This window comes from Pan paniscus, chromosome 6, assembly GCF_029289425.2.
Source record: "Pan paniscus chromosome 6, NHGRI_mPanPan1-v2.0_pri, whole genome shotgun sequence".
NCBI classification, from domain to species: Eukaryota; Metazoa; Chordata; class Mammalia; order Primates; family Hominidae; genus Pan; species Pan paniscus.
Window position 1 is genome coordinate 23,541,549 of NC_073255.2, and position 25,336 is coordinate 23,566,884.

The 25,336-nt window shown below is 35.5% G+C and overlaps 1 protein-coding gene across 14 annotated transcripts in view; it reads left to right on the top strand.

Moving 5' to 3' along the window:
• The window catches only part of HDAC9 (histone deacetylase 9), a 911,762-nt gene that overhangs the window by 622,414 nt on the left and 264,012 nt on the right, over nt 1-25,336 (top strand). For all 14 annotated transcript variants that reach the window (XM_034963758.4, XM_034963753.3, XM_055115739.2 and 11 more), the window contains one exon: nt 14,885-15,062. In XM_034963758.4, the coding sequence (XP_034819649.1) occupies nt 14,885-15,062 (178 nt within the window). The remainder of the gene's footprint in view (nt 1-14,884; nt 15,063-25,336) is intronic.

A 25,336-nucleotide genomic window follows, 5' to 3' on the forward strand; every position in this document is an offset into this window, starting at 1 on the left:
ATGCCGGTAAATCCTAGGTATTGTGGGTTCATTGACATGTTATAAATCAAATAAAGTTAAGCTTGCCAATAATTGAATATAACCACTTTAACATATTATTTATATTGCTTATTGAGCCTACAAGTATAATTTTGAATAGCAATGTTTGATACTTTACAAATTATAATAGCATGTGCATAAATGTGCATAATAATATTATTTTATGTCTTTCAAGGAGATGAAATAATTTTTATATGCAAGAGTTTATTCATGTAAGCCAGGAACTATTTTAGTGAGATTTACTTTGTTTCTATTGATTCTATTTAGAGCTGAATCTGTAGCACTAAAACCAAATAATACCAGACAAGGTCTTAAACCAAATTGTTAAGCCTTGTCTAATCATATTATATTATCCATTTGTTCTTTGTTCCATTTGATGAGCATAGTTAAAATCAGGTAACTGAAGTTAACATAACTTGACGCAAAAGCAATGCAAGTTGTATAGCAGAACAGAAGAGTCTATTTTGTGGGCAGTGACCACTAAAAATAATTGTGAGAAATGAGTGTCATAAAAAAAATTTGACTGTTGATAGATGTGACAATTTATGACAACTAATGAGACCACTTAGCAGAATCTGCATACCTTTGGTTGCTATAGGCCAAATTATTAAACAATGTTGTTAGGATAATAGTTTGGTGATGAGCATTGCAGATGAGTTGATAAAAATTATTGACCCATGAGACTAAATACAGGGACTATTTCAAAAACCAATTGTTAGAAGATATGTAAGAACAGAGACACAAAATAATTAAGTACGTGAGGTAACATATGTTAATTAGATTGATTTAGCTATCTCAAACATCATGTTTAACACCATGAATATATACCACTCTTATTTATCAATTACAATTAATTTTTCAAAAGAATGGAGCCATCACAACAGATTTAGAAAGATTTGTCTTGTCATCCTCATAAGGATGTAGGGCATTTATGCAAGAAGATTTATTAATATAAAAATATTAGTAAATTATAATAAAAATATATGTAAGAAAAATCAACATGTGCATAATTCTGCATAAGGAGCTAAATGATCGTGGAGGCTGAGAAGCACCATAGTAGATGGTTAATGAAGTGGTTAAAGACTGTTAAACAATATCTAGTTGTGACTAGTCATAACTGATGACTGTGGCATTGGTGATGGATATCAGAAAGAAGGCAGAAGTTTGGCTCAATAACACCTTGTTATAATGTATTTTGGTAATAGAGTCAATTTGAGTTTTAAAAAATAAGTCGTTGATAACAATGATATATTAATGATTGATTTCCTTCTCCTATCTGGAGAAATACCTGATACTATGAACGTTTAAATAACAATGCTAATTAGATTACTCTTTTTTGCAGATAAACCACTTATTCTGGAAGAAAAAGTGCTTATCAAATACACTGTCATTTCTTTATTTTATAGATGTGCTCTGAGAGTTCAAATAAAGTTTTCCTAATTTGCATCTTTGTAAAGTGGTAGAGCTGGAGTACAAACCAAGGAGTTTGTTTTTTCTGAATCCTGTACACTTTTTAATAACGTCATTTAATTTGCGTAGCAAGGTGTGTGAAGATTAAGTTGCCTACTCTACACAAAACATAGGTTATTTTTCTGCTGGAATAATCATTTCTAATGCAAATTTGTTCTTATCAGCCCTGTTAAACGAATTCAATCCTCAGGCCCAAACTCCCGGAATCTAAAGCTATTTGCTGACTTGCTATTGCTCTTAGGTTTGAGAGTCAGCCTCCTTAGATAGGGTGCAAGTACTGCATGGCCTCCACAATTCTATTCATTCCCCAGAATCTCCATAACCAGCAGTCTTATGGAGTCTTATGAATAAGGGCTATTCACCCTTATGAATAGCCATGCTGACCTGCACCTGCTCTGTGGCATTTACCAGGTGCCCTGTCACGAGAGTGACTTTCCACATGCTATGCTGTCTACATGGAACATTCTTCTTTCTTTCTTTGCCAAGCTAAATCTTTCTCATTCTTCATCTCTTGGCTCAGAGGAGCTTTTCTTGGTTGCTTCCAATTTAGGACCCTGTACTACTCTTCATAACTCTTACCTCCATTGCTCTTTTATAATTATTTGTGTGGAACTGGATGAATATTTGTCTCCCTCACCAGATTGTAAATTCAGAAGAAGAGTGACTGGATCTGTTGAGTCTACCATTGTATCTTCTAATTTCTACTTTGATTCCTAACACCTAGTAAGCGCTTAATATAATGGATATACGAATGAAAGAATGAGTTCCATGAAAGCCAAGAAATAATTACAAAAGTGTTTTAAATTATCAATGCCTTTTTGTGATATTTATTTTTAAGTTCGAGGAAATACTTACAAAAGACATTCTTTTCAAAAACCAAAGTATTTTTAGATATTAGGTTACATTCATCTCAGCAAATACACCGGAGTATTATTGTTTAAAGGTTTGGTTGTTGAGACAACCACAGTTTTCAATTCTGACCCACAGTGACAAGTTTTCATTCTATTTAAGACATTTTCTTACACGCTGTGAGTTGAGCTGTGTGCTTCCTCAAACACTTATCTATTTTAAGGGGAAAGTGTTTTTTTTTTTAAAGCGGATACTTCTGTTTAAATGCCAAAATAAATACATGTTAAACAATATTCTCTCTGTCTTATTTTTATTTTTAAAATTTTTTGTTAGCCAAACATCTTAACATAAAGTATCAGTAATTGGCTCCTAGTTCAATGACAAAAGATATTTGGAATATCTTTACTTTGACCCATGCATGCTTTGGGAGGAAGGGTAAAATAGAGATAAAGTCAAACTTTTCTTGAGTTAGACATGCTTGGTAATTTATACACAAGCAATTGGGTCTAGACCCCAGTGATGAAAAATGTGATTCTCCTAATGTTATGTTTAGTAAGATGTTTTCTTGGGATGAGAGGGTATAAAGATTAATGTCTGATCCTGAAAGAATTGGGATCCTACTTACTTGACCCAACATGTGATATGTCTGAACCCATGGGTTTTAAAAAATACATTCATGACGTATTATCAATGTTAAATCTAGTATATTAACAGAGAAATCTAAAAGTTGTAATTAGTGAGATTTTATTATGGCCACTTACTCCATTTTTTCTTTAAAGCTATGCTTTGTAATATTATTTTTTAAATTAATGACCTCTGACGAAAACTATAGACTAAATCTTCAGAAAAATTCAGAGATGCACATTCTCATATAATTTTACACACAACTTCAGGAGTTTTATATCCACTAGAATTCTTCCACAGATCCTAGACTGAGAATATCTGTTCAAGATAAATCTATCCAATTCATGTGTCTTAAATAGAAATGATTTATATTACTTGTCATCTCTCTCGTTATGATATTTCATATCCAGACTCTAATTATCAAAAGGGAGGAATAAAGGAAATGCTCAAGAGATCCATCTTATTCAAATGAAACCTCTTTTTCCCCTCCTTCTCTTCAGGCTATTATCTCTAGACCAGAGCTCTATTGTTCATCCTGTACTGTCCATTGGCTGCCAACCAGACAAGGGATGCTAATCTAGGCCATTGTACAATTTCATCCCTCTCTGGGCTGTTATGTAATTAAAATAACTTCAGTGTGCTCTCTTGAACATTTTTTTCTACAGGCAATTGTAAAAATATAGAAGTTAAAAAGCAAATGAAGGAAGAAAAATATAATTTGTTTTCTTTACTTTTCTATTGCAAAAGACGTTACTTATTGTGGACTTGTTATTTATTTAATTTCAAAATTGGAATATAGTTTCTTTTGTATTTTGTACTGCAGAAAAATTTCTATTGATTTAAAGTGGTCATTTTCCAAGAATGCTTCAAGGCAGCTGAATTTTAAACATTTCTAAAGCAACTAGTTTTCATATATATATAAATGCATAGTGCAACCAAATTAGTAATTTATTTTCTCCTGGAACCTTTATGTCTGAGGATACCAGAAGCAATTTAAATATTCTGTATATAGGTAATAACTTTTACCAACATTCTACCCAATTGAGAAACAGTGTTGTTAAATAGGTGCAGCTTCACATAGGTCAATGCCAACACTAAACTAAGTCCCTAAACCTCAATCCAGAATCATGGGTTAACTAAACATACACACTCTCTCCCATTGTGTGTGCATACAAACACTGGTTACTCTTGAATCCAATTCCCTCTGCTTCTGTTGGTGATACTTCAGCTGAAAGCTTTGTAGCATTCAGCTACCAACAGTCCTGTCTTATAAGTCACATTATTGTTTTGGATTCTTCATGATTTGAAAACAAGAATAATTGATTTGCAAAATTTTACCTCTCGTTAGCACATTTTTTTTTTTTTTTTTTGGTATTTTGTTCGCTGGCATGAAAAATGTGCTAGGCAAAAACTCCTGTTTAAAATGAGAAGAACGTGAGAAGGAGAGAGTGACCTACCCTCACTGGAAGTGACCAGTGAGTACCTGGGGGCAATACTTCATCTCCTTAGAGGCTCACCACTGTTACAAGGGGCCACCACTTGGCCCTAGAGGGAAGACCGGTAGAAAACAGTGAGCGCATTCTGTTGCTGGTGAGCATACACCTGTTAATCCAGCTTCCCTGAACTGTGCACCGCACTTGCATACCAGAATTCAGAAATGCTATCCATAGCTAGGGAGAAGGGGGAATAATAAAGATCCTCACACGTATGTTAAAGATACCCTCTACCTTAACCAAATTTTTACTGAGCACTTCACCTTCCACCTCTTATGGATTGATTTACAATTTCCTTTTTTTTTTTTTGAGACGGAATTTTGCTCTTGTTGCCCAGGCTGGAGTACAATGGCGCGATCTCAGCTCACTGCAACCTCCGCCCCCCAGGTTCAAGTGATTCTCCTGCCTCAGCTTACCAAGTAGCCGGGATTACAGGCATGTGCCATCATGCCTGGCTAACTCTGTATTTTTAGTGGAGATGGGATTTCACCATGTTGGTCAGACTGGTCTCCAACTCCTGACTTCAGGTGATCCACCCGCCTCGGCCTCCCAAAGTGCTGGGGCAATTTCTTAAAATCACGAGTGATAAAAATATTTTAGCATAAACACACACAACATATAATTGTACAGATGTACAAATATAAAAATATATTTACAAACTAGATAATGTATCACTACATAAATACGTGATATGTTACAAAACATGCACACCAATAGAAATTAAGAAAGGAGATAAAAATGAAATAAACATTATTTTAAAATTAATTTTGAGTTAGTGGGATAGAAACTTTTTTACTATGATTTTAAAAAGTGTTTTTAACAACTTTATTAATATATTCATATATGCTATATGCTTTACTCATTTCTATGTACAATTCAGTGGTTTTTCGTATAGTCACTGAATTGACTGGTGCAACCATCACCAGAGTCAATGTTAGAACATTTTCATCACCCCCCAAAAGAAACTGTACCCATTAGCAGTAACTTCATCCTCCTACAACCCTAGGCAACCACTAGTCCACTTTTTGCCTCCATAAATTTGTGTGTTCTGCATATTTTATGTAAATCATATTGTATGGTATGTGTTTTTTTGTTTGTTTTTTGTTTTTGAGATGGAGTTGCGCTCTGTCCCCCAGGCTGGAGTGCAATGGCGCGATGTTGGCTCACTGCAATCTCCGCCTTCCAGGTTCAAGCAATTCTCCTGCCTTGGCCTCCCAAGTAACTGGGATTACAGGTGCACGGTGCCACGCCTAGCTAATTTTTTTGCATTTTAGTAGAGATGGGGTTTCACCTTGTTGCCCAGGCTGGTCTCGAACTCCTGAGGTTAGGCAATCCACACGCCTCGGCCTCCCAAAGTGTTAGGATTACAGGTGTGAGCCACTGTGCCTGGCAGGTGTGTGGTCTTTTGTGACTATTCTCTCATGTTTTCAAGGTTCATCCATGTTGTAGTATGTATCAGTGTTTCATTCCTTCTTATGGCTAGATAATATTCTATTTTATGGATAAAGCATAATTTTTTTATCCATTTATCAATTGGTGGACATTTGGATTGTTTGTACTTTGGGCTTTCACGAATAGTGCTGCTATGAACACTCAAGTACAAGTTTTTATGTGGAAGTATTTTTTCATTTTTCTTAGGTGTATACATATTATTGAAATTGCTGGGTCATATGGTAACTTTATATTTAACCCTTTGAGGAAGCACAAACTGTTTCCAAAGTGGCTGCATGATTTTACACCCCCACCAGCAGTGTATGAAATTTCCAATTTCTCTGCATCTTCCACAGCATTTGCTTTTTATTTTTTATTTATAATAAACATTCTAATTGGTGTGAAGTTGTAAATTGTTGGGGTTTTGATTTACAAATCCCTGATAGCTAATGAAGTGAGCATCTATTCACAAGCCTATCTTTTTTAGACAAATGTCTGTTCAGAAGTTTTCCCATTTTTAAATTGGGTTGCCTGTTATCTTTACCTGTTCACCTCATTTTAAATTGGATTGCCTCTTAGTATTGATTATTGTGTTATAAGGATTCTTTCCATATTCTGGATACAAGTCTCTTACCAGATACATGATTTGCAGATATTTTCTCTAACTTGTGGTTTACCTTTCCACTTACTTTATGGTGTCCTTTGAAGCACAACATTTTGTAACCTCAATGAAGCCTAATTAACCTATTTTTTTCTCTTTTTTTTTTTTTTTTTTTTTTGAGATGGAGTTTTGTCTTGTCGCCCAGGCTGGAGTGCAATGGCACGATCTCGGCTCACTGCAACCTCCATTTCCTGGGTTCAAACGATTCTCCTGCCTCAGCCTCCCTAGTAGCTGGGATTACAGGCTCACACCACCACGCCCAGCTAATTTTTGTATTTTTAGTTGAGATGTGGTTTTACCATGTTGGCCAGGCTTTTCTCGAACTCCTGACCTCAGGTGATCCACCCACCTTGGTCTCCCAAAGTGCTGGGATTACAGGTGTGAACCACCTTGCCTGACTTAAGTAACCTATTTTTTTGGGGGGGTCACTTTTGCCTTTGGTCTTATACGCAAAAAAAGTTCTCCTCTATTTCGTCTGAGAATATTATAGTTTTAGATCTTACATTTGGTTCCGTGATCCATTTGGAGTTAACTTTTGTGTATGGCATGAGGAATGGAGTTTTACTGTATTCCTTTGCGAAAATGCGATGGTGGTTATGCAGTTGTCCCTGTTCTATTTGTTACAAAGTCCTTCACGGAGGAAGAATTTTTAAAATATTTTGCCCTACTGAATTGTCTTGGCACCTTTGTTGAAAATCAATTCATCGTAAGAGTAAGAGTTTATTTCTGGATTCTCAATTCAGTTCCATTGATCTACATGTCTATCCTTAAGCAAGGAACACACTGTTTTAATTACTGTACCTGTATAGTACAGTAAGTTTTGAAATTAGACTCTTCTTCCTATATTAGGATATCTTCATAGAGTTTATATATGTGACCCTTGATGCAGGAATTGGGTAGAAATGCTAGTATATATCCATATATCAAATACTGGTATAATTTATTTTCTTTCTTATATTTTAATTTAAAAATTAAATATGAGAAGCTCTGGTATTTTCTTCTGCACCTGAACAAACTGGCTCATGCTATTGAATTGTTTTCTTAAAGTTTGCATTTTAATTAATTTATTTAATTTTAATTATAATTACATTTAATTTTAATAATGTTTTAATGTATTTATTCTTTTGTTTCAAATCATCATATTAAGTTCCCAATTTATAATCTTCTTAATTTTTCAGTCCCTTTAGTGTCATTAACGGCTTTCTTATTGAGTGAATTCAAAATGATAATATGTTGAAATTTTAAAGACAAAATATACTTAATTATACATATTACTGTGTTCATTTATCTATCAGTGAAATTATTTCATAGTTGGTACAGATTAATGTATATCTTATGAATATATGACCTGAAAGTAAATTCACATACTTTACCTTAGTAAAAAAAAAAAATGTGTTACCAAACGTATTTTTATGCTCTTTTCTTTTTTTTTTTTTTTTGTTTTCTTCTTTTTTTGAGACAGAGTTTCGCTCTGTCACTCAGGCTGGAGTCCAGTGGCCTGATCATGGCTCACTGCAGCCTCAGCCTGCTGCATTCAAGTGATCCTCCCACCTCAGCCTCCTGGGACTACAGGCATGTGACAACATGCCAACTAATTTTTTTGTTGTTTAATTTTTTATAGAGATAGGGTCTCCCTATTTTGCCCAGTCTGGTCTTGAACTCCTGGGCTCAAGCATTTCTCTGCCTTGGCCTCCCAAAGTGCTGCGATTATAGTGTGAGCCGCTGTGCCCAGCCTATTTTTATTTTCTTTTTTCATTTATTTTTACATTTTCTCTCTTAATTTCTTCTTCTTCTACAAAAATGTAGTGTTTACAGTAAAGGTATCTGTATGTGGAAGGTTAGTTATTATAATAATATTGGTGTTTTATGTATGACAAACATGCCATAAGCATTAATTCTATTTTTGAAAAATTATTAAACAATTAATATGTATAAATATTACAACAATGAACACTCATAACATCCAGCTTAAGAAATAAAACACTACAGGTACAATTCAAGTTTCCTATGTATCTCTCTCCTATTGCCCCTCCCATTCCTTCCCTTCTGAATTTGCTGTTTATTTTTTCATGTATGTCTTTACTTTTTATTAATTTCATTAACATACTTAATATGTGATATTAATTTGCAAATTTTGGAAATAAAAATTTTTCATATATTCTTTTGCTTTTTTTCACTCACCATGTTTGCGATAGTTTATAGTAAATATAAACTATTTGTACTAAATGTTAGTGAATTGTTCTTTAAAGTGTTAAAACAATTTACTCTCCTCCAAGTAGTCTATGAGTGTCTCTTGCTCTATATTTTCAGAGTATGCATTATGATTTATGATTTCTGTCATTTGCTCTTGCTAAAGTTGCATGATGATATTGATTATAGCCCATGAGTAACCACCCACTGTTCAGGAAGCAAATGGGATCATCCAGAGCGAAGTGAAAACTCAGAAGCTATACATTTGGTCCCTGTGCGATAGCAACAAGAAAGCAAAGAAAACAAAACAAAACAGAAAAAAATCTGTTATTACAAAAAACGGAACCATGTAATTTCCTTAACTCAGGGACTTTAGTACCTCATAGTCTCCATTAGCAGGCCACCCCCAAGAAAATATTTAATTCTAAGCCAGAACATTATGCTTGTCATACAAAGACCTTCTAGAACTATCCCTACCCACTTTCAAATGATGGCAATGCCTATGCCTTACCACTTAGAATGATGGGGCCACAAAGGCATTGATGTTTTACTAGGCAATATTGAGGAATTTACAAAATAGTTGCATAACAACTCTTCTGTCAAAGTAATTACATGAATTTTATCAGTGGGAGTGGACAGATGTTTGAGCACAGTGGCCTTAGACCACACCATATAATGAAAAGTTGTCTTACACATCTCAGTTAGCTGAGAGTATTTTCCAGAATGACCATCTGGCAAAATAACCCATCAAAACAAAGTCCCCAGGTGAATCAGCTGAAAAAGAAAGACGAATACTTTGACTGCATAAAAAATAGACTCAGTAGAGAATATGTAAAATAAATGTTAATAAAAAATGCTTTTGTGGGGAGCATGTTAACTATTCATTTAAGGGGGGTAACACATTTTCTAATGGTGCTCAATAAGTAAAATGTTATCTTGGGTATTTATCTAATTTTTATTAACAGTAGATTCTGAACTGTTTGACATTTAAATTTTTCAGCACTGTAAGAGAGAAGCATGCTCTTTCATACTTACTTAGATGTATAAACATGAATAAAATTATCTCAGTAAAACTACTAATAGTAAAAAAACTGGCTTAGTGAAACACTTCAATCAGTTCCAGAGACAACAGAAAAATGTAATTTCAGCTTTCAAGCTCAAGAAGGATGCTTTTGTTAATGAGGCTGGGTATCTATCCTAAAATAAAAGTGACCTGGCATTTAATGATAACTCAGTGATTAATATGCAGTATAATAACATGTGGTTTACTGGATTATTATAACTCTCCTTATACATTGAAAGCCATATTTCATTTGTAAAAGTGTATAATTGCAATCAACTCTTTGAATAAACTTCTCTCTTCTATAGTCCTATTTTGAAAGAAAGTTCAAAAATGTTTGGCCCATCTCTGTTCATAGTTCCAATAATTATGAATCTGTCCTAATAAAGTGTTTGGAAGATTTAGCTGTTTAGTTTAAATAACATTTACCATTTTTTCTTAATTACAGTTTTACTATAGGTAATATGCAGAAAACTTGGAAACGACATAAAAGTTCAAAGGAAAAATAATCCTCAAATCACTGGAACTTTTCTCACATTATCTCTTGGCTCCAACACAAAATAATTTTAGGATTTCGTCCCTTGGTAATCATTTTGTCTGGACTCTGTTTCTCATATTTTTTTTCTCAGCCATTTCTTGGTTATTTTGTGTTGTGATTGCTTATAATATGTTTCCTTGTTTTATGCTATCCTTATAATAAGATCTTAAGGATGATTTTATATATATCTCTCTCCTTATTATGCATTCATTTAAAACTGAAAAATATATATTATTAAAGCCCACTATGTGTGAAACACTGCATGGGAATGATATGCATGGGAATATATAACAGCCAAAGGTCATCTCTTCATGGAACTTACTAACTACGGTTAAGGTGCAAGTGCCTAAATTTTGTTGTCAACGCACAACATCCTTAATCTCCTTTGCTGTCTGTACAATGCAGCACAAGGACTGTTGCCTTTTGGTTGAGCAATAGATATTGGATGAACATTTATAAGTAACGAACAAATTAATGTTAAACAAGTAGTTATTTGTTTCTTACTTATATTGCCATATTCCTTCTGGTAGACACTGGACAGGTAGGATGCTGCTTACTGAATTGTGAAATTTTATACTATGATGTAACATTTATAAAATGCTTTTGAGTTAGCAAACTGTTTTATCTTACAGGGTTTCAGTGAAGCTCAAGTAAAACAATACTTACTTACTATTAAAAAAAAAGAAAGGTAGTGGGTGGTGTTATTTAAATGGAGTCCTTACGGTATCAAACTACTCATTAACAGGAAAAATATTTAGTAACCCCAGTCATCTAAAACATGGCCATGTGATAAAAAAAGAAACATGGCCTTTCATTTCCAAGTATCTATTGCATTTTCTTAATGCACAAATAAAATAATATGGCTTCTAGAAACTATGGGAAAATATATAAAATGCAGCAGAAAATAAGTTAAAAGATGAGTTATATCCAGTTTCTGGTTCAACGAGCTTTCAACATTATACAAGGAAAGATCATGTTACACACACACAAATGTGCATGCACACACCCATGCAAAATGTATTTAGAGCTTCTCCTTGCATTTGTCACCTGGTTAATTCCAATTCGTCTTTCATATTTAAAATTAAACATTACTTTCTTAAACAAAATTTCCCTGAACCTCTTCATCAGGTTTTTCTTAAAAGTTTTTCATATCATCCTGAGTTTTTCCTATATAGCACTCACTGTATTTATAATTACATTGTTGTACGAACATCATAGAGTATACCTACACAGACCTAGATGGTATAGCCTACTATGCACCTAGGCCATATATGATAGCTTACTTTTCCTAGCCTACAAACCTGTACAGCATGTTACTATACTGAATACTGTAGGTAATTTGTGCATATAAACATAGAAAAGGTACAATATAAATACAGTTTATTATAAAAGGTAAAACATAATATACCTGGATAAGGCACTTACAGTGAGTGGAGCTTGCATAACTGGAAGTTGCTGTGGGTGAGTCAGCGACTGGCTGATGAGTGAACATGAAGGCCTACGACACTATTGCATGGTACTGTAGACTTCATAAACACTGTACACTTAGGCTACACTAAATTATTAAAAATAAAGTAATTGTGCTATGACATTAGGAAGGCTCATACGTCAGTAGGTGAAAGGGATTTTTGTGCTCCATTATAATCTTCTGGGCCCAGTGTCATATATGTGGTCTATCCTTGACCAAAATGTTGTTATGGAATGCATGGCTGTCTTTAGTATCTGTCTCCTTACTAGAGAATAAGCATAAAAAAGGTTCTGCACACTAGCAAAGTGTCCAGCATGGAGTGTGAGCTCAAGAAATAGTTACTGCATGCAATAAGTCTAATATATAAAAGAGTATGGCAGGGAAAGGAGAGAGAAAAACAAAATGTGGTGGGAATGTAACAGAAGGGGAAAGCACAATTAATGTGTGTTCAAAAAACACTGTGAAATTTTAAGTGGACCTTAGAGGATGTGTGTAGTGCTGAATGTGGAGCTTCATAGCCACACATAGAGGGGTGATCTAGAAAGGATGGCTTGGAAGAAGCATGAATGTTCATGGTCAACATATCCATGAGACACAGCAGACACAGTGCCCAAAGCCTATGATATGCTGTTAGGGGCCCACAAAACATTTTAAATTTTAATTTCTTAATCGGAAAAAAATGAATCTAATAATATGAATATATAATAATGAATCCAATATATGCCAATGTAGGCTTAAAATGTAGTTTTTAATGCTATTTTTTGAAGTCCACAAAGGTAAAATTGCACAGGGCCCCTGAAAGTCATACTGCAGCCCTCGGAATGATATCTGATGTTCAGTAGATAGTATTCGGTTAGAACTTAGAAAAGAATAAATAATCTAAGGCTTAAAATGTAGGTTAGCCTCAGGTAAAGGAGAGTACAAATGACAGGCTGTAGAGATTCTTCAAATTTGGGTTGACTTTCGGAGTCTTTTTGTGTTAATGTCTTGCTTACTGCAGGGCTTCAGGAAGAGAATTCTTGCAGGAAGGAATAGCACTGGTTGGTATTAGAAGTTGGGTGATCAGTTAGGAGCCTTTTGCCATGTCTTACATGGGAGCTGAAGAAATTATGGTAGAAAGAAATGGAGGAGATGGATATTACAAAAAATCAGATAAACATGTACCCAGGAATTGTAGATCATATATGGAAAAGCTTCCTTTTCCCGACATAACCCCCCAAATCATAATTATATATTTGTGTTCCCTGTAACAGTAAGTTCCATGTGAGGAAGGGCTATACTAATCTTACTGCTGTGTCCTCAGGAAATTGAACACAAGACACTCAAGAAAACAGGAGAGTCAGACTCTTGTAAAAGTGTATAAACCTTTGTAGTTAGAACTAGGTCCCTGACCAATCCATCCCAATCATCGAAGCGAATGCCCAAAGCCTCAATATGTGAAATATACCTTCCAATTGATTGATGGTTTGATTATTCTGTAGAGCAAAACAGAAGTAACAACATACACATTAATTATAACCTATTTTAAAGTTGATTTTAAATCATTCTTTTTTCTAAATTCAGAAATCTCTGCTTATGGTCTGTAATTAAATCTATATTTATAACCCCAATTTATAGATTTATATGCAGCATTAACTCATATCATGTAGAGAGAAAGCTACAATTACATAAAACCACATAATACGCAATGAGTACAGTTGTGTTGTATACAGATTTGTTAGCTTTCTCAGTAAGTTTCTCAGCCAGTGTAATTTGTACACTTAGCATGTACCAAGCCTTGAGTGAAAATACAGGATGAGTATGACCTGTGATGGCACATATTAGATAGAAGGGGAGCACCTAGTCTAGCAGGAAGGTTAAGGCAAGGCCTTAACTAAGGAGAAGTAATGTCTGCCTCAAGTCTTGAAAGAACAAATGCTAGTCAGGTAGGGAGCAGAAGCAGAAGAGCACACACATTTATAAAATTACAAGAATTAGACGTTTAAAAATACTTTGGTAACATTTGGAGCAACAGTTTCTTTATCCATGGCAAGAGAGTATTATGTTTTTTACCACTGTTCAGCTATTTTTCACATTCGTTAGGAAAGATAAATAAAAACAGCATAAAGATTATGAACTCCCTCATGTTGAAGTTAAAATATTCAGTGTAGTATATATATTTTTGATAAATATTTTTATTAATAAATAAATAAATTATTAATAAATAAAATTTTGAAAGAATATATATTTAAAATATATATTTTGAAATGTATACCTTTTTTTGCACAAAGCTCGCTGTGTAGCATTGATGATTAAATAAGCTGCCTATCTGTGTTTGAGAATATCTTTTCTTGGAGACAGAGGAAGAGACTAAGTGAATCTTCCATAAAATTCCAAACTGTGATTCACTGATTCGGTAAGTTGGGAAGGATGAAGAATAATAACAGTGTTAAATCACTGAGGATATATTTAATAGTATATTAAAAAACCAAATAATTTTATAGTGTTGAAATTATACCATACGAACTATGAAATATTCATTTTTTTCTATACCAATATATGAAGACTGAAAGGTGTCAAAATATAATTGTGTAATTGGTCATTTTTAGAGACATCCATAGAATTCATAAACAATATTCACTGAAATAAATTCAGGAGAGAATTTTCAGAATTAGGCCTCACTGGCAGTTTGAAAGTGTTGAATTGTTCTCCCACGTTGTGTGGCAGTTCTGGGGCTGTATTCAAAACGTTGGTATCTAGGTAGGAAATGAGTCAAAGTCGACGTTACTCTTGAGGTTAAAGGTCTGTTTCTTTCAATCAGTTCAAACTGACAGGCCTCCTGCCATCACCTCCTCCTTAGCCAGGCAGACAGGCCCTGGCCGTCAGTGTGAAAACATCTGTTGAATGGATTTATTGACTGGATCTTGTTTTTTCTCTCCCTTTCTCTATTTTTTTTTCTTTTTCCTTCACACCGTTTATTATGTCTCTGACCTGATGAACTTAATTTGTTGACATGTCGCTCAGTGTCTCCCTCAATCCTTGTCTCACATTTCTTTCTACTGTGCTCTTTTCTTGGCAACAGCCCTTCCTGGAACCCCCGCACACACGTGCGCTCTCTGTGCGCCAAGCTCCGCTGGCTGCGGTTGGCATGGATGGATTAGAGAAACACCGTCTTGTCTCCAGGACTCACTCTTCCCCTGCTGCCTCTGTTTTACCTCACCCAGCAATGGACCGCCCCCTCCAGCCTGGCTCTGCAACTGGTAGGAATCCCTAAAGACTCTCTCTAATAGGCAGGCTAAATGCACCGTTCTTGTAGGATTAACCGATTTAAATGCTCTGAATAACTCCAACAGCAGAACACTCCATTTTAACCCAGTGCAACCCAAATTTTATGAGGTTATATTGGCTATAAGACAAACAGCACATCTGATAAATCTTGGGCTTAGTACTAATAGCCTCATAAATTGCTATCATCCAAGGGCCTGGAAAATACATCAACAGGTGCATGAGTTTTTTGGAAATGAAAATCCCTGCAACATTCTTTAGCAGTGTTCCTCAATCTCTTCTCTTACCTTCTGCCCAGTCACTAGGAAATTGATGATGCTTGGCTTCCTCATTTGACTCCAAAGAGTACCCTTTAACCAGTTTGGTTTTTTTTGTTTGTTTGTTTTATTTCATTGTTTTCTTCTGGTTCCCCATGCAAATGACTCATGGGATTCTATAGTACCAAAGCAAACTTTACTTGATTCTATGTATGTTACTTTCATTTCTATTTATTATGGAATCTCTGGGTGGGCTTTTCGACCAACCTCTTCCTTTGTCTACAGCTGTGTTTGATATTTCAGAACCTGACTACAGAGGAAAACAAGCCAGATAATTCCAAGGCCAAAGGAAGGTTAAGTGTGGAACACACACACACACACACACAAAGGGTGCTATTCCCTCTGCAAAGGAACAGTGCTGTACATATATGCGTGGATAATTATTTCTTTTGTGTACTCTACTCCATTCTAGTTCCGTGTTCTCAAACTGTGGCTAATCAAATGAAAGATATTGTAGCCCTAAGAGACTCATAACTTGGATACTGCAGAAGGAGAATTTATATGTACCTTCCCCAAAGGCTCTTTTGAGTTCTCTGATTTATTTTAAAATCCATTTTCAGGATTCAGAGCTTGTTTTTGTGGCTTCTGTGACCTCATGCAAGCCTTCGTGCTTGGAAAAGTTAAATCTATTTTCTAAAACCATATTCCCAAGCCTTGGTATTATCTTTAGTTTAAAAATTAATGAATGAAATGGCCAAGTTAATTAACTTTGGTAGGCATCTTTAATAAGTATGCATAGAAGCTACTTTTTATAATGTTTTATGCCATAAGAAAACATTCCATACTAGGAGCTATGAGCTGGGTCTATTTCTTTCTCCGTACTAGCCATTGCCTCTGACTCTTCTACTTTCAGGAGCATAGCAAAACTGCCCAGATATTCCGGAAAACCCAGGAACACTGCCCAGTGTTAGTGGCAGCCTTTTGAATCAATCATGCCTGGTGCTATCCCTGTGGATTCACCGAGTTTTTGCTCAAAACCAGATACATGATACAGAGGAATAATTTTTTGCATGTAGAAAGAGCAGTAGCCTTTAAGAATTACCTACTCTCTATTCTTTCTCCTGAAAGTGTCTTTTATTCAACCCTAATATTTCAGAAAATACAGAGTAACAACAATTCTATCAAAATAACTGTTTCCATTGACTGAAATAATTTCCTTAATATTATAATAATATTAAAAATTAAAAATAATAATAAAAATAAATCCCTTAAGTAAGCTTAACTACAAAGTTTCATGTTGATGTGCCCAAGTTTGCTACTGTATATTACTGTAATCCTATGGATAAAGTTTCTTCCCTTGGTTAAGAGGAGTGGCCCTTTTCTGACATACTTCAGTGTCTTCTAGTTTTCATATGTTCCTTTGAATGAATGAAGCAAGATATCTGAATATTAGAGAGAACCTGGAGTTTAAGGAAACTGTGTTGCCAAATGGATAGGGTTTGTAGACCTTAGAAGAATCCAGATGGAAGGGTAGACTGTAAACCCAGCAACATAAACAGGACATAATCCTACCCTGATCATTCAAACAAAGACTAGGTCATTTCAGAGCGTTAGGTTTTTTCCCCCTCATAATGTCAACATTTTAGTATTTATCAAAGCGTGTATTCCAAAAACAAATAGGAAAGTGAACTTAAGATTCTTTTTATATATAACGGATTTGATGAGGCAATTCCTTGTCCACATGAGATATTATATAAAATTATTTTAGAAAACACAGGATTTTGTACTTAATAGGCATTCAATAAACATTTTAGTTGAATCAATGAATATTAATTTCATAATAAACACGAATTTACTAGTTCAAATTTGAATACACTGAAAGTAAAAGTTACATTGTAACTATTGTTCCGCTAAAGGATAGCTAAGTTATTTACAAGTTACAATAACTAAGAGGAATATTTGTTAGCTCATTTGAACTTACAAGAATGTTGCATCTTTACACTGAAAATCTTACAAGAAAAAGGCACAATATTTTAAAATCATGCAACATATGCAATTTATAATAATAGCTCTCCACTGGCATTGGGATTAAAATATATATATACTTGATATGTAACATTCATTTAGTACTATTCCAAATCCTAAGGAAATGAAATACACCATCTTCACTCTGCTATTCCACATATTGCTCTGGCTTTAAACCAATCTTAAATTTCCCCTGTAGCCTGAAAACTACTGTAATCCACATGATCTCAAAAATCACTTTAGTATTTCTAATGATCTTGATTTCAGATGAGAACTGTAAGGTTTTCATTCTAGTATGATTGAAAATATATCTTTTAAGCACTAATCTCCTTTCTTTTCACATTTTAATATCTATTTGTTGCAGACATGTTAAACAATCTAAAGGAACATTCACATATGTTCTTTAGGAATACAGTAGACACTCTTATCTGCATCGGAGCTATTCTAAGACTCCCAGAGAATGCCTACAACAGCCAATAGTATTGAACCAGTTGAGGTCAATAGGAACCCATTTCTGTTCATGTCTTCCACCCATAAATTTATGGCCTTTTCTATCTTAACTAAGCACTTTTCACATGCTGTGGCCATAGCTTTTGTAGTGTGAGGTGTGGTGGGACAGGAAAACAATCACAAATTTCTTTTTTCTTCATCACAACTTCAGGGATAGAAGATTCCCTCTTACTGTAGAGCTTAGCAACCTTAGCATATGATTTTTTTTTTTAATTTCCTTAAGTCGAGAACTTAAACCTTTCATTTAAAGGAAGCCCTTTAAGGCTTGTCTTTGGCACATCCAAACTGTTAGCATCACTACTCTTGCACTTTGGAGCCATTATGAAGTAAAAAATAATTAAAAGCATGCACTGGTGACACTGCCACAGTCAACCTGATCATCCAGACAGCTACTAAATGACTAATGGGCAGGTGACATAGAGAGCATGGAGCTGCTGGAGAAAGGATAATTCACATCCTGGGCAAGCCGGAGTGGGGCACTGTAAGACTTCAACATGCTGCTCAGAATGATGCACAATTTAAAACTTAGAATTTGGTTGTTATATAATTGTGTATTTCTGGAATTTTCCAGTTAATATTCTCAAACCATAGTTGAAACTGTAGAAAGAGAAACTGCAGATGGGGGAGGGGAGAGGCTATTGTATTTGCATTTTTTTTTTAAATAAACTCATACGATCTCACATTCTCAATAGCTGTTCCACTAAATAGCAAGGTAGCGGACACAGATACATTATAAAGCTAGGCGGCTGGCTTAAATCCATCCTCTAAGAGCTATACTTTTTGGTGCTACTAAAAAGTTATTTAACACAAAAGTCACATAATTTTCAATGCACATCGTTTAAACCTTCACCATCCATGTGCATCCTCCACAGCCCACTGGATTAGCCACACAACTCCCTTTCTGACAAGAACAAAAAATGTTCCAAGGGAGAAATATTATCTGAGTTTAGTCAGTTTTGGAAAGATGCCGTCTTCATTCTATTTCCTGAGAGTAGAAAGTAGGCATAAATTGCATAAAATTATTTTTAAAGATAATTTTTTTTTGAGACGGAGTTTTGCTCTTGTTGCCTAGGCTGGAGTGCAATGGAACGATCTCAGCTCACCGCAACCTCCGCCTCCCTGGTTCAAGTGATTCTCCTGCCTCAGCCTCCCTAGTAGCTGGGATTACAGGCATGCACCACCACACCCAGCTAATTTTTGTATTTTTAGTAGAGACGGGGTTTCTCCATGTTGGTCAGGCTGGTCTCGATTTCCCAACCTCAGGTGATCCGCCCATCTCGGCCTCCCAAAGTGCTGGGATTACAGGCGTGAGCCACCAGGCCCAGCCTTAAAAAAATGATATTCTTAAGACTGTACTGTAAGTTTTTCCCCCAAACAAAAGACATAATTGAATTTAACCTTTATCACTAAATATTTGGTGAATATGAATATATGTATTTTTGGTAGAGACGGGATTTCTGTATGTTGCTCAGGTTGGTCTCCAACTCCCAACCTCAGGTGATCCACCTGCCTTGGCCTCCCAAAGTGCTGGGATTACAGGTGTGAGCCACTGAGCTGGGCCTGAGATAATTGTTATATATTAATTGAACTTTCGTGGTAACATTTGTACTTTTGAGAATTATAAAAATTGATACATGTTCATTGAAGGCAATTTGGTAAATCTAGAATATTATAATGGAAAGTCACTCATTATTCTCCCACTCAGAGGTAACCTCTATTAAAATATGTTTATACTTATTTTTCAATCAATACTTTTTACTCTATAAGCTTCTCTTTAATAGAATAAAGAAAAGTGATTTGTATTTGTATACATATCTATGTGCATGTGTGTATGTGTATATCTGAAAGTATGTGTGTATATTTGTATGTGTGTATATATATACAGTGTATATATGTGTATATGTGTGTATAATGTATACACAGTGTATATATGTGTATGTGTGTGTGTATGTGTGCCTGTGTTAAGGCCTTCTAGAGTAGCTTCTGTTATTACTCATATTAGAATAGAGAGACTAATTTTTTCTTTTGTCAGGAAATCTATTTTTTAAATTGCTGTCCTCAAATATATATGCTTGAAATTTCTTTCAAAAAACTCTTCTAAAATTTACTCATCTAATAATCACTGAAGAAGATAAAAAGAGCTATCTTCTTTATTTAGGAGATTAATTCAACTTGATCACATATATCATGTATCATGTATCATAACATAAACATTAATGTAGAAAATATGTTTATAAATATAGTTATATAATACATATTATTTATGTGTATCTCATATATATACATACATACAGACACACATATATGTTTTTTGGGGGGTATGCTTTTTATACCTAAGAATTTCATCCTATTACCTTCACACATGTTTTGAAGACAGACTTATTGGGACACAAGTTGTTTGTCTGAAAAGTCTGGAAATGTGATCAAATGTTCAAGGGGTTTAGCACTGAAGAGTAGAAGTCTGAGGCCAACCTGATATGCGTTTCTTTGTGGGAAGCCTGGTTTTTCTTTTCTGGAGATAAGACATATTTTGTTATCTTGTTAATTTAAAAAAATCATCTTTGTGATAAACATTTGCAATTACTTATTGATGCACAAATTTTTTTCCACTTATGGAAATATCCTCAATTAGTCCTATTTCACGTATACCTTGTTTTATTACATTTTACTTTAAAAATTGAAGGTTTGTGGCAATCCTGAATTGAGTAAGTCTATTGGTGCCACTTTTCCAATAGCATGTGTTCACTTCCTGTCTCTGAGTCACATTTGGGTATTTCTCATAATATATCAAAACTTTTCATCATTATTATATATTATAGTGATCTGTGATCAGTGATCTTTTTCATTATACTGTAAGTTATAGGGTACATGAGCACAACGTGCAGGTTTGATACACAGGTACACATGTGCCATGTTGGTTTGCCGTACCCATCAACTTATCATTTACATTAGGTATTTCTCCTAATGCTACCCCTCCCCCAGCCCTCCACCTCTAGACAGGCCCTGGTGTGTGATGTTCCCCACCCTGTGTCCAAGTGTTCTCATTGTTCAGTTCCCACCAGTGAGTGAGAACATGTGCTGGTTGGTTTTCTGTCCTTGTGATAGTTTGCTGAGAATGGTGGTTTCCAGCTTCCAGCTTCATCCATGTCCCTGCAAAGGACATGAACTCATCCTTTTTTATGGCTGCATAGTATTCCATGGTGTATATGCGCCACATTTTCTTAATCCAGTCTATCGTTGATGGACATTTGAGTCAATTCCAGATCTTTCCTGTTGTGAATAGTGCTGCAATAAACATACATGTGCATGTGTCTTTATAGTAGCATGATTTATAATCCTTTGGGTATATACCCAGTAATGGGATCAGTAGGTCAAATGGTATTTCTAGTTCTAGATCCTTGAGGAATCGCCACACTGTCTTCCACAATGGTCGAACTAGTTTGCACTCCCACCAACAGTGTAAAAGCATTCCTACTTCTCCACATCCTCTCCAGCATCTGTTGTTTCCTGACTTTTTAGTGATTGCTATTCTAACTGGTGTGAAATGGTATCTCATTGTGGTTTTGATTTGCATTTCTCTGATGACCAGTGAAGATGAGCATTTTTTCGTGTGTCTGTTGGCTGCATAAATGTCTTCTTTTGAGAAGTGTCTGTTCATATCCTTCACCCACTTTTTGATGCGGTTGTTTGATTTTTTCTTGTAAATTTGTTTGAGTTCTTCATAGATTCTGGATAATAGCCCTTTGTCAGATGGGTAGATTGCAAAATTTTTCTCCATTCTGTAGGTTGCCTGTTCACTCTGATGGTAGTTCCTTTGCCAGGCAGAAGCTCTTTAGTTTAATTAGATCCCATTCATCTATTTTGGCTTTTGTTGGCATTGCTTTTGGTGTTTTTGTTATGAAGTCCTTGCCCATGCCTATGTCGTGAATGGTATTGCCTAGGTTTTCTTCTAGGGTTTTTATGGTTTTAGGTCTAACATTTAAGTCTTTAATCCATCTTGAGTTAATTTTTTATAAGGTGTAAGGAAGGGATCCAGTTCAGCTTTCTACATATATCTAGCCAGTTTTCCCTGCACCATTTATTAAATACGGACTCCCTTCCCCATTTCTTGTTTTTGTCAGGTTTGTCAAAGATCAGATGTTTGTAGATGTGTGGTGTTATTTCTGAGGCCTCTGTTCTGTTCTATTGGTCTACATAACTGTTTTGGTACCAGTACCATGCTGTTTTTGTTACTGTTGCCTTATAGTATAGTTTGAAGTCAGGTAGCATCATGCCTCCAGGTTTGTTCTTTTTGCTTAGGATTGTCCTGGCTATGCAGGCTCTTTTCTGGTTCCATACAGAATTTAAAGTAGTTTTTCCAATTCTGTGAAGAAAGTCAATAGTAGCTTGATGGGGATAGCATTGAATCTATAAATTACTTTGGGCAGTATGGCCATTTTCACGATATTGGTTCTTCCTAACCATGAGCATAGAAAGGTTTTCCATTTGTTTGCATCCTCTCTTATTTCCTTGAGCAGTGGTTTGTAGCTCTCCTTGAAGAGGTGTTTCACATCCCTTGTAAGTTGTATTCCTAGGTATTTTATTCTCTTTGTAGTAATTGTGAATGGGAGTTCACTCATGATTTGACTCTCTGTTTGTCTGTTATTGGTATTCAGGAATGCTTGTGATTTTTGCACGTTGATTTTGTATCCTGAGACTTTGCTGAAGTTGCTTATCAGCTTAAGGAGATTTTGGGCTGAGACGATAGGGTTTTCTAAATATACAATCATGTCATCTGCAAACAGGGACAATTTCACTTCCTCTTTTTCTAATTGAATACCCTTTATTTCTATCTCTTGCCTGATTGCCCTGGCCAGAAGTTCCAACACTATGTTAAATAGGAATGGTGAGAGTGGGCATCCTTGTCTTGTGCTGGTTTTCAAAGGGAATGCTTCCAGTTTTTGCCCATTCAGTATGATACTGGCTGTGGGTTTGTCATAAATAGCTCTTATTATTTTGAGATACATTCCATAAATGCCTGATTTATTGAGAGTTTTTAGCATGAAGGGCTGTTGAATTTTGTCTAAGGCCTTTTCTGCATCTATTGAGATAATGATGTGGTTTTGTTGTTGGTTCCGTTTATGTGATGGATTACATTTATTGATTTGTGTATGTTGAACCAGGCTTGCATCCCAGCGATGAAGCTGACTTGATCGTGGTGGATAAACTTTTTGATATGCTGCTGGATTCGGTTTGCCAGGATTTTATTGAGGATATTCACATAGATGTTCATCAGGGATATTGGTCTAAAATTCTCTTTTTTTGTTGTGTCTCTGCCAGGCTTTTGTATCAGGATGAAGCTGGCCTCATAAAATGAGTTACGGAGAATTCCCTCTTTTTCTATTTATTGGAATAGTTTCAGAAGGAATGGTATCAGCTCCTTTTCGTAACTCTGGTAGAATTCGGGTGTGAATCCATCTGGTCCTGGACTTTTTTTGGTTGGTAGGCTATTAATTATTGCCTCAATTTCAGAGCCTGTTATTGGTCTGTTCAGAGATTCAACTTCTTCCGGGTTTAGTCTTGAGAAGGTTTATATGTCCAGGAATTTATCCATTTCTTCTAGATTTTCTAGTTTATTTGCGTAGAGGTGTTCATAATATTCTCTGATGGTAGTTTGTATTTCTGTGGGATCGGTGGTGATATCCCCTTTATCATTTTTTATTGCGTCTATTTGATTCTTCTCTCTTTTCTTCTTTATTGGTCTTGCTAGCAGTCAATTTTGTTGATCTTTTCAAAAAACCAGCTCCTGGATCACTGATTTTTTGAAGGGCTTTTTGTGTCTCTATCTCCTTCAGTTCTGCTCTGGTCTTAGTTATTTCTTGCTTTCCGCTAGCTTTTGAATTTATTTGCTCTTCCTTCTCTAGTTCGTTTAACTGTGATGTTAGGGTCTTGATTTTAGATCTTTCCTGCTTTCTCTTGTGGGCATGTAGTGCTATATATTTCCCTCTACACACTGCTTTAAATGTGTCCCAGAGATTCTGGTAAGTTGTGTCTTTGTTCTCATTGGTTTCAAAGAACATCTTTATTTCTGCCTTTATTTCGTTATTTACCTAGTAGTCATTCAGGAGCAGGTTGTTCAGTTTCCATGCAGTTGTCCAGTTTTGATTAGAACATAGTTTTCATTAGACTTAATTAGAACTTAATCCTGAGTTCTAATTTGATTGCACTGTTGTCTGACAGTTTATTGTGATTTCTGTTCTTCTACATTTGCTGAGGAGTGCTTTATTCCCTATGATGTGGTCAATTTTAGAATAAGTGCGATGTGGTGCTGAGAAGAATGTATATTCTCTTGATTTGGGGTGGAGAGTTCTGGAGATGTCTATTAGGTCCGCTTGGTGCAGAGTTGAGTTCAAGTCCTGGATATCCTTCTTAACCTTCTGTCTCTTTCATCTGTCTAATATTGGCAGTGGGGTGTTAAAGTCTCCCATTATTATTGTATGGGAGTCTAAGTCTCTTTGTATGTCTCTAAGGACTTGCTGTATGAATCTGGGTGCTCCTGCATTGGGTGCATATATATTTAGGATAGTTAGCTCTTCTTGTTGAATTGATCCCTTTACCATTATGTAATGGCCTTCTTTGTCTCTTTTGATCTTTGTTGGTTTAAAGTCTGTTTTATCAGAGACTAGGATTGCAATCCCTGCTTTTTTTTGCTTTCCATTTGCTTGGTAGATCTTCCTCCATCCCTTTATTTTGAGCCTATGTGTGTCTCTGCAGGTGACATGGGTCTCCTGAATACAGCACACTAATGGATCTTGACTCATTGTCCAAATTGCCAGTCTGTGTCTTTTAATTGGGGCAGTTAGCCCATTTAAATTTAAGGTTAATATTGTTATGTGTGAATTTGATCCTGTCATTATGATGTTAGCTGGTTATTTTGCCCATTAATTGATGCAGTTTCTTCATAGCATCAATGGTCTTTACAATTTGGCATGTTTTTGCAGTGGCTGGTACCAGTTGTTTCTTTCCATGTTTAGTGCTTCCTTCAGGAGCTCTGGTAAGGCAGGCCTGGTGTTGACAACATTTCTCAGCATTTGCTTATGTATAATGGATTTTATTTCTCCTTCACTTATGAAGCTTAGTTTGGCTGGATATGAAATTCTGGGTTGAAAATTCTTTTCTTTGAGAATGTTGAATATTGGCTTCCACTCTCTTCTGGCTTGTAGGGTTTCTGCAGAGAGATCTGCTGTTAGTCTGATGGGCTTCCCTTTGTGGGTAACCTGACCTTTCTGTCTGGCTGCCCTTAACATTTTTTCCTTCATTTCAACCTTGGTGTATTTGATGATTATGTGTCTTGGGGTTGCACTTCTTGAGGAATATCTTTGTGGTGTTCTCTGTACTTCCTGAATTTGAATGTTGGCCTGCCTTGTGAGGTTGGGGATGTTCTCCTGGATAGTATCCTGAAGAGTGTTTTCCAAGTT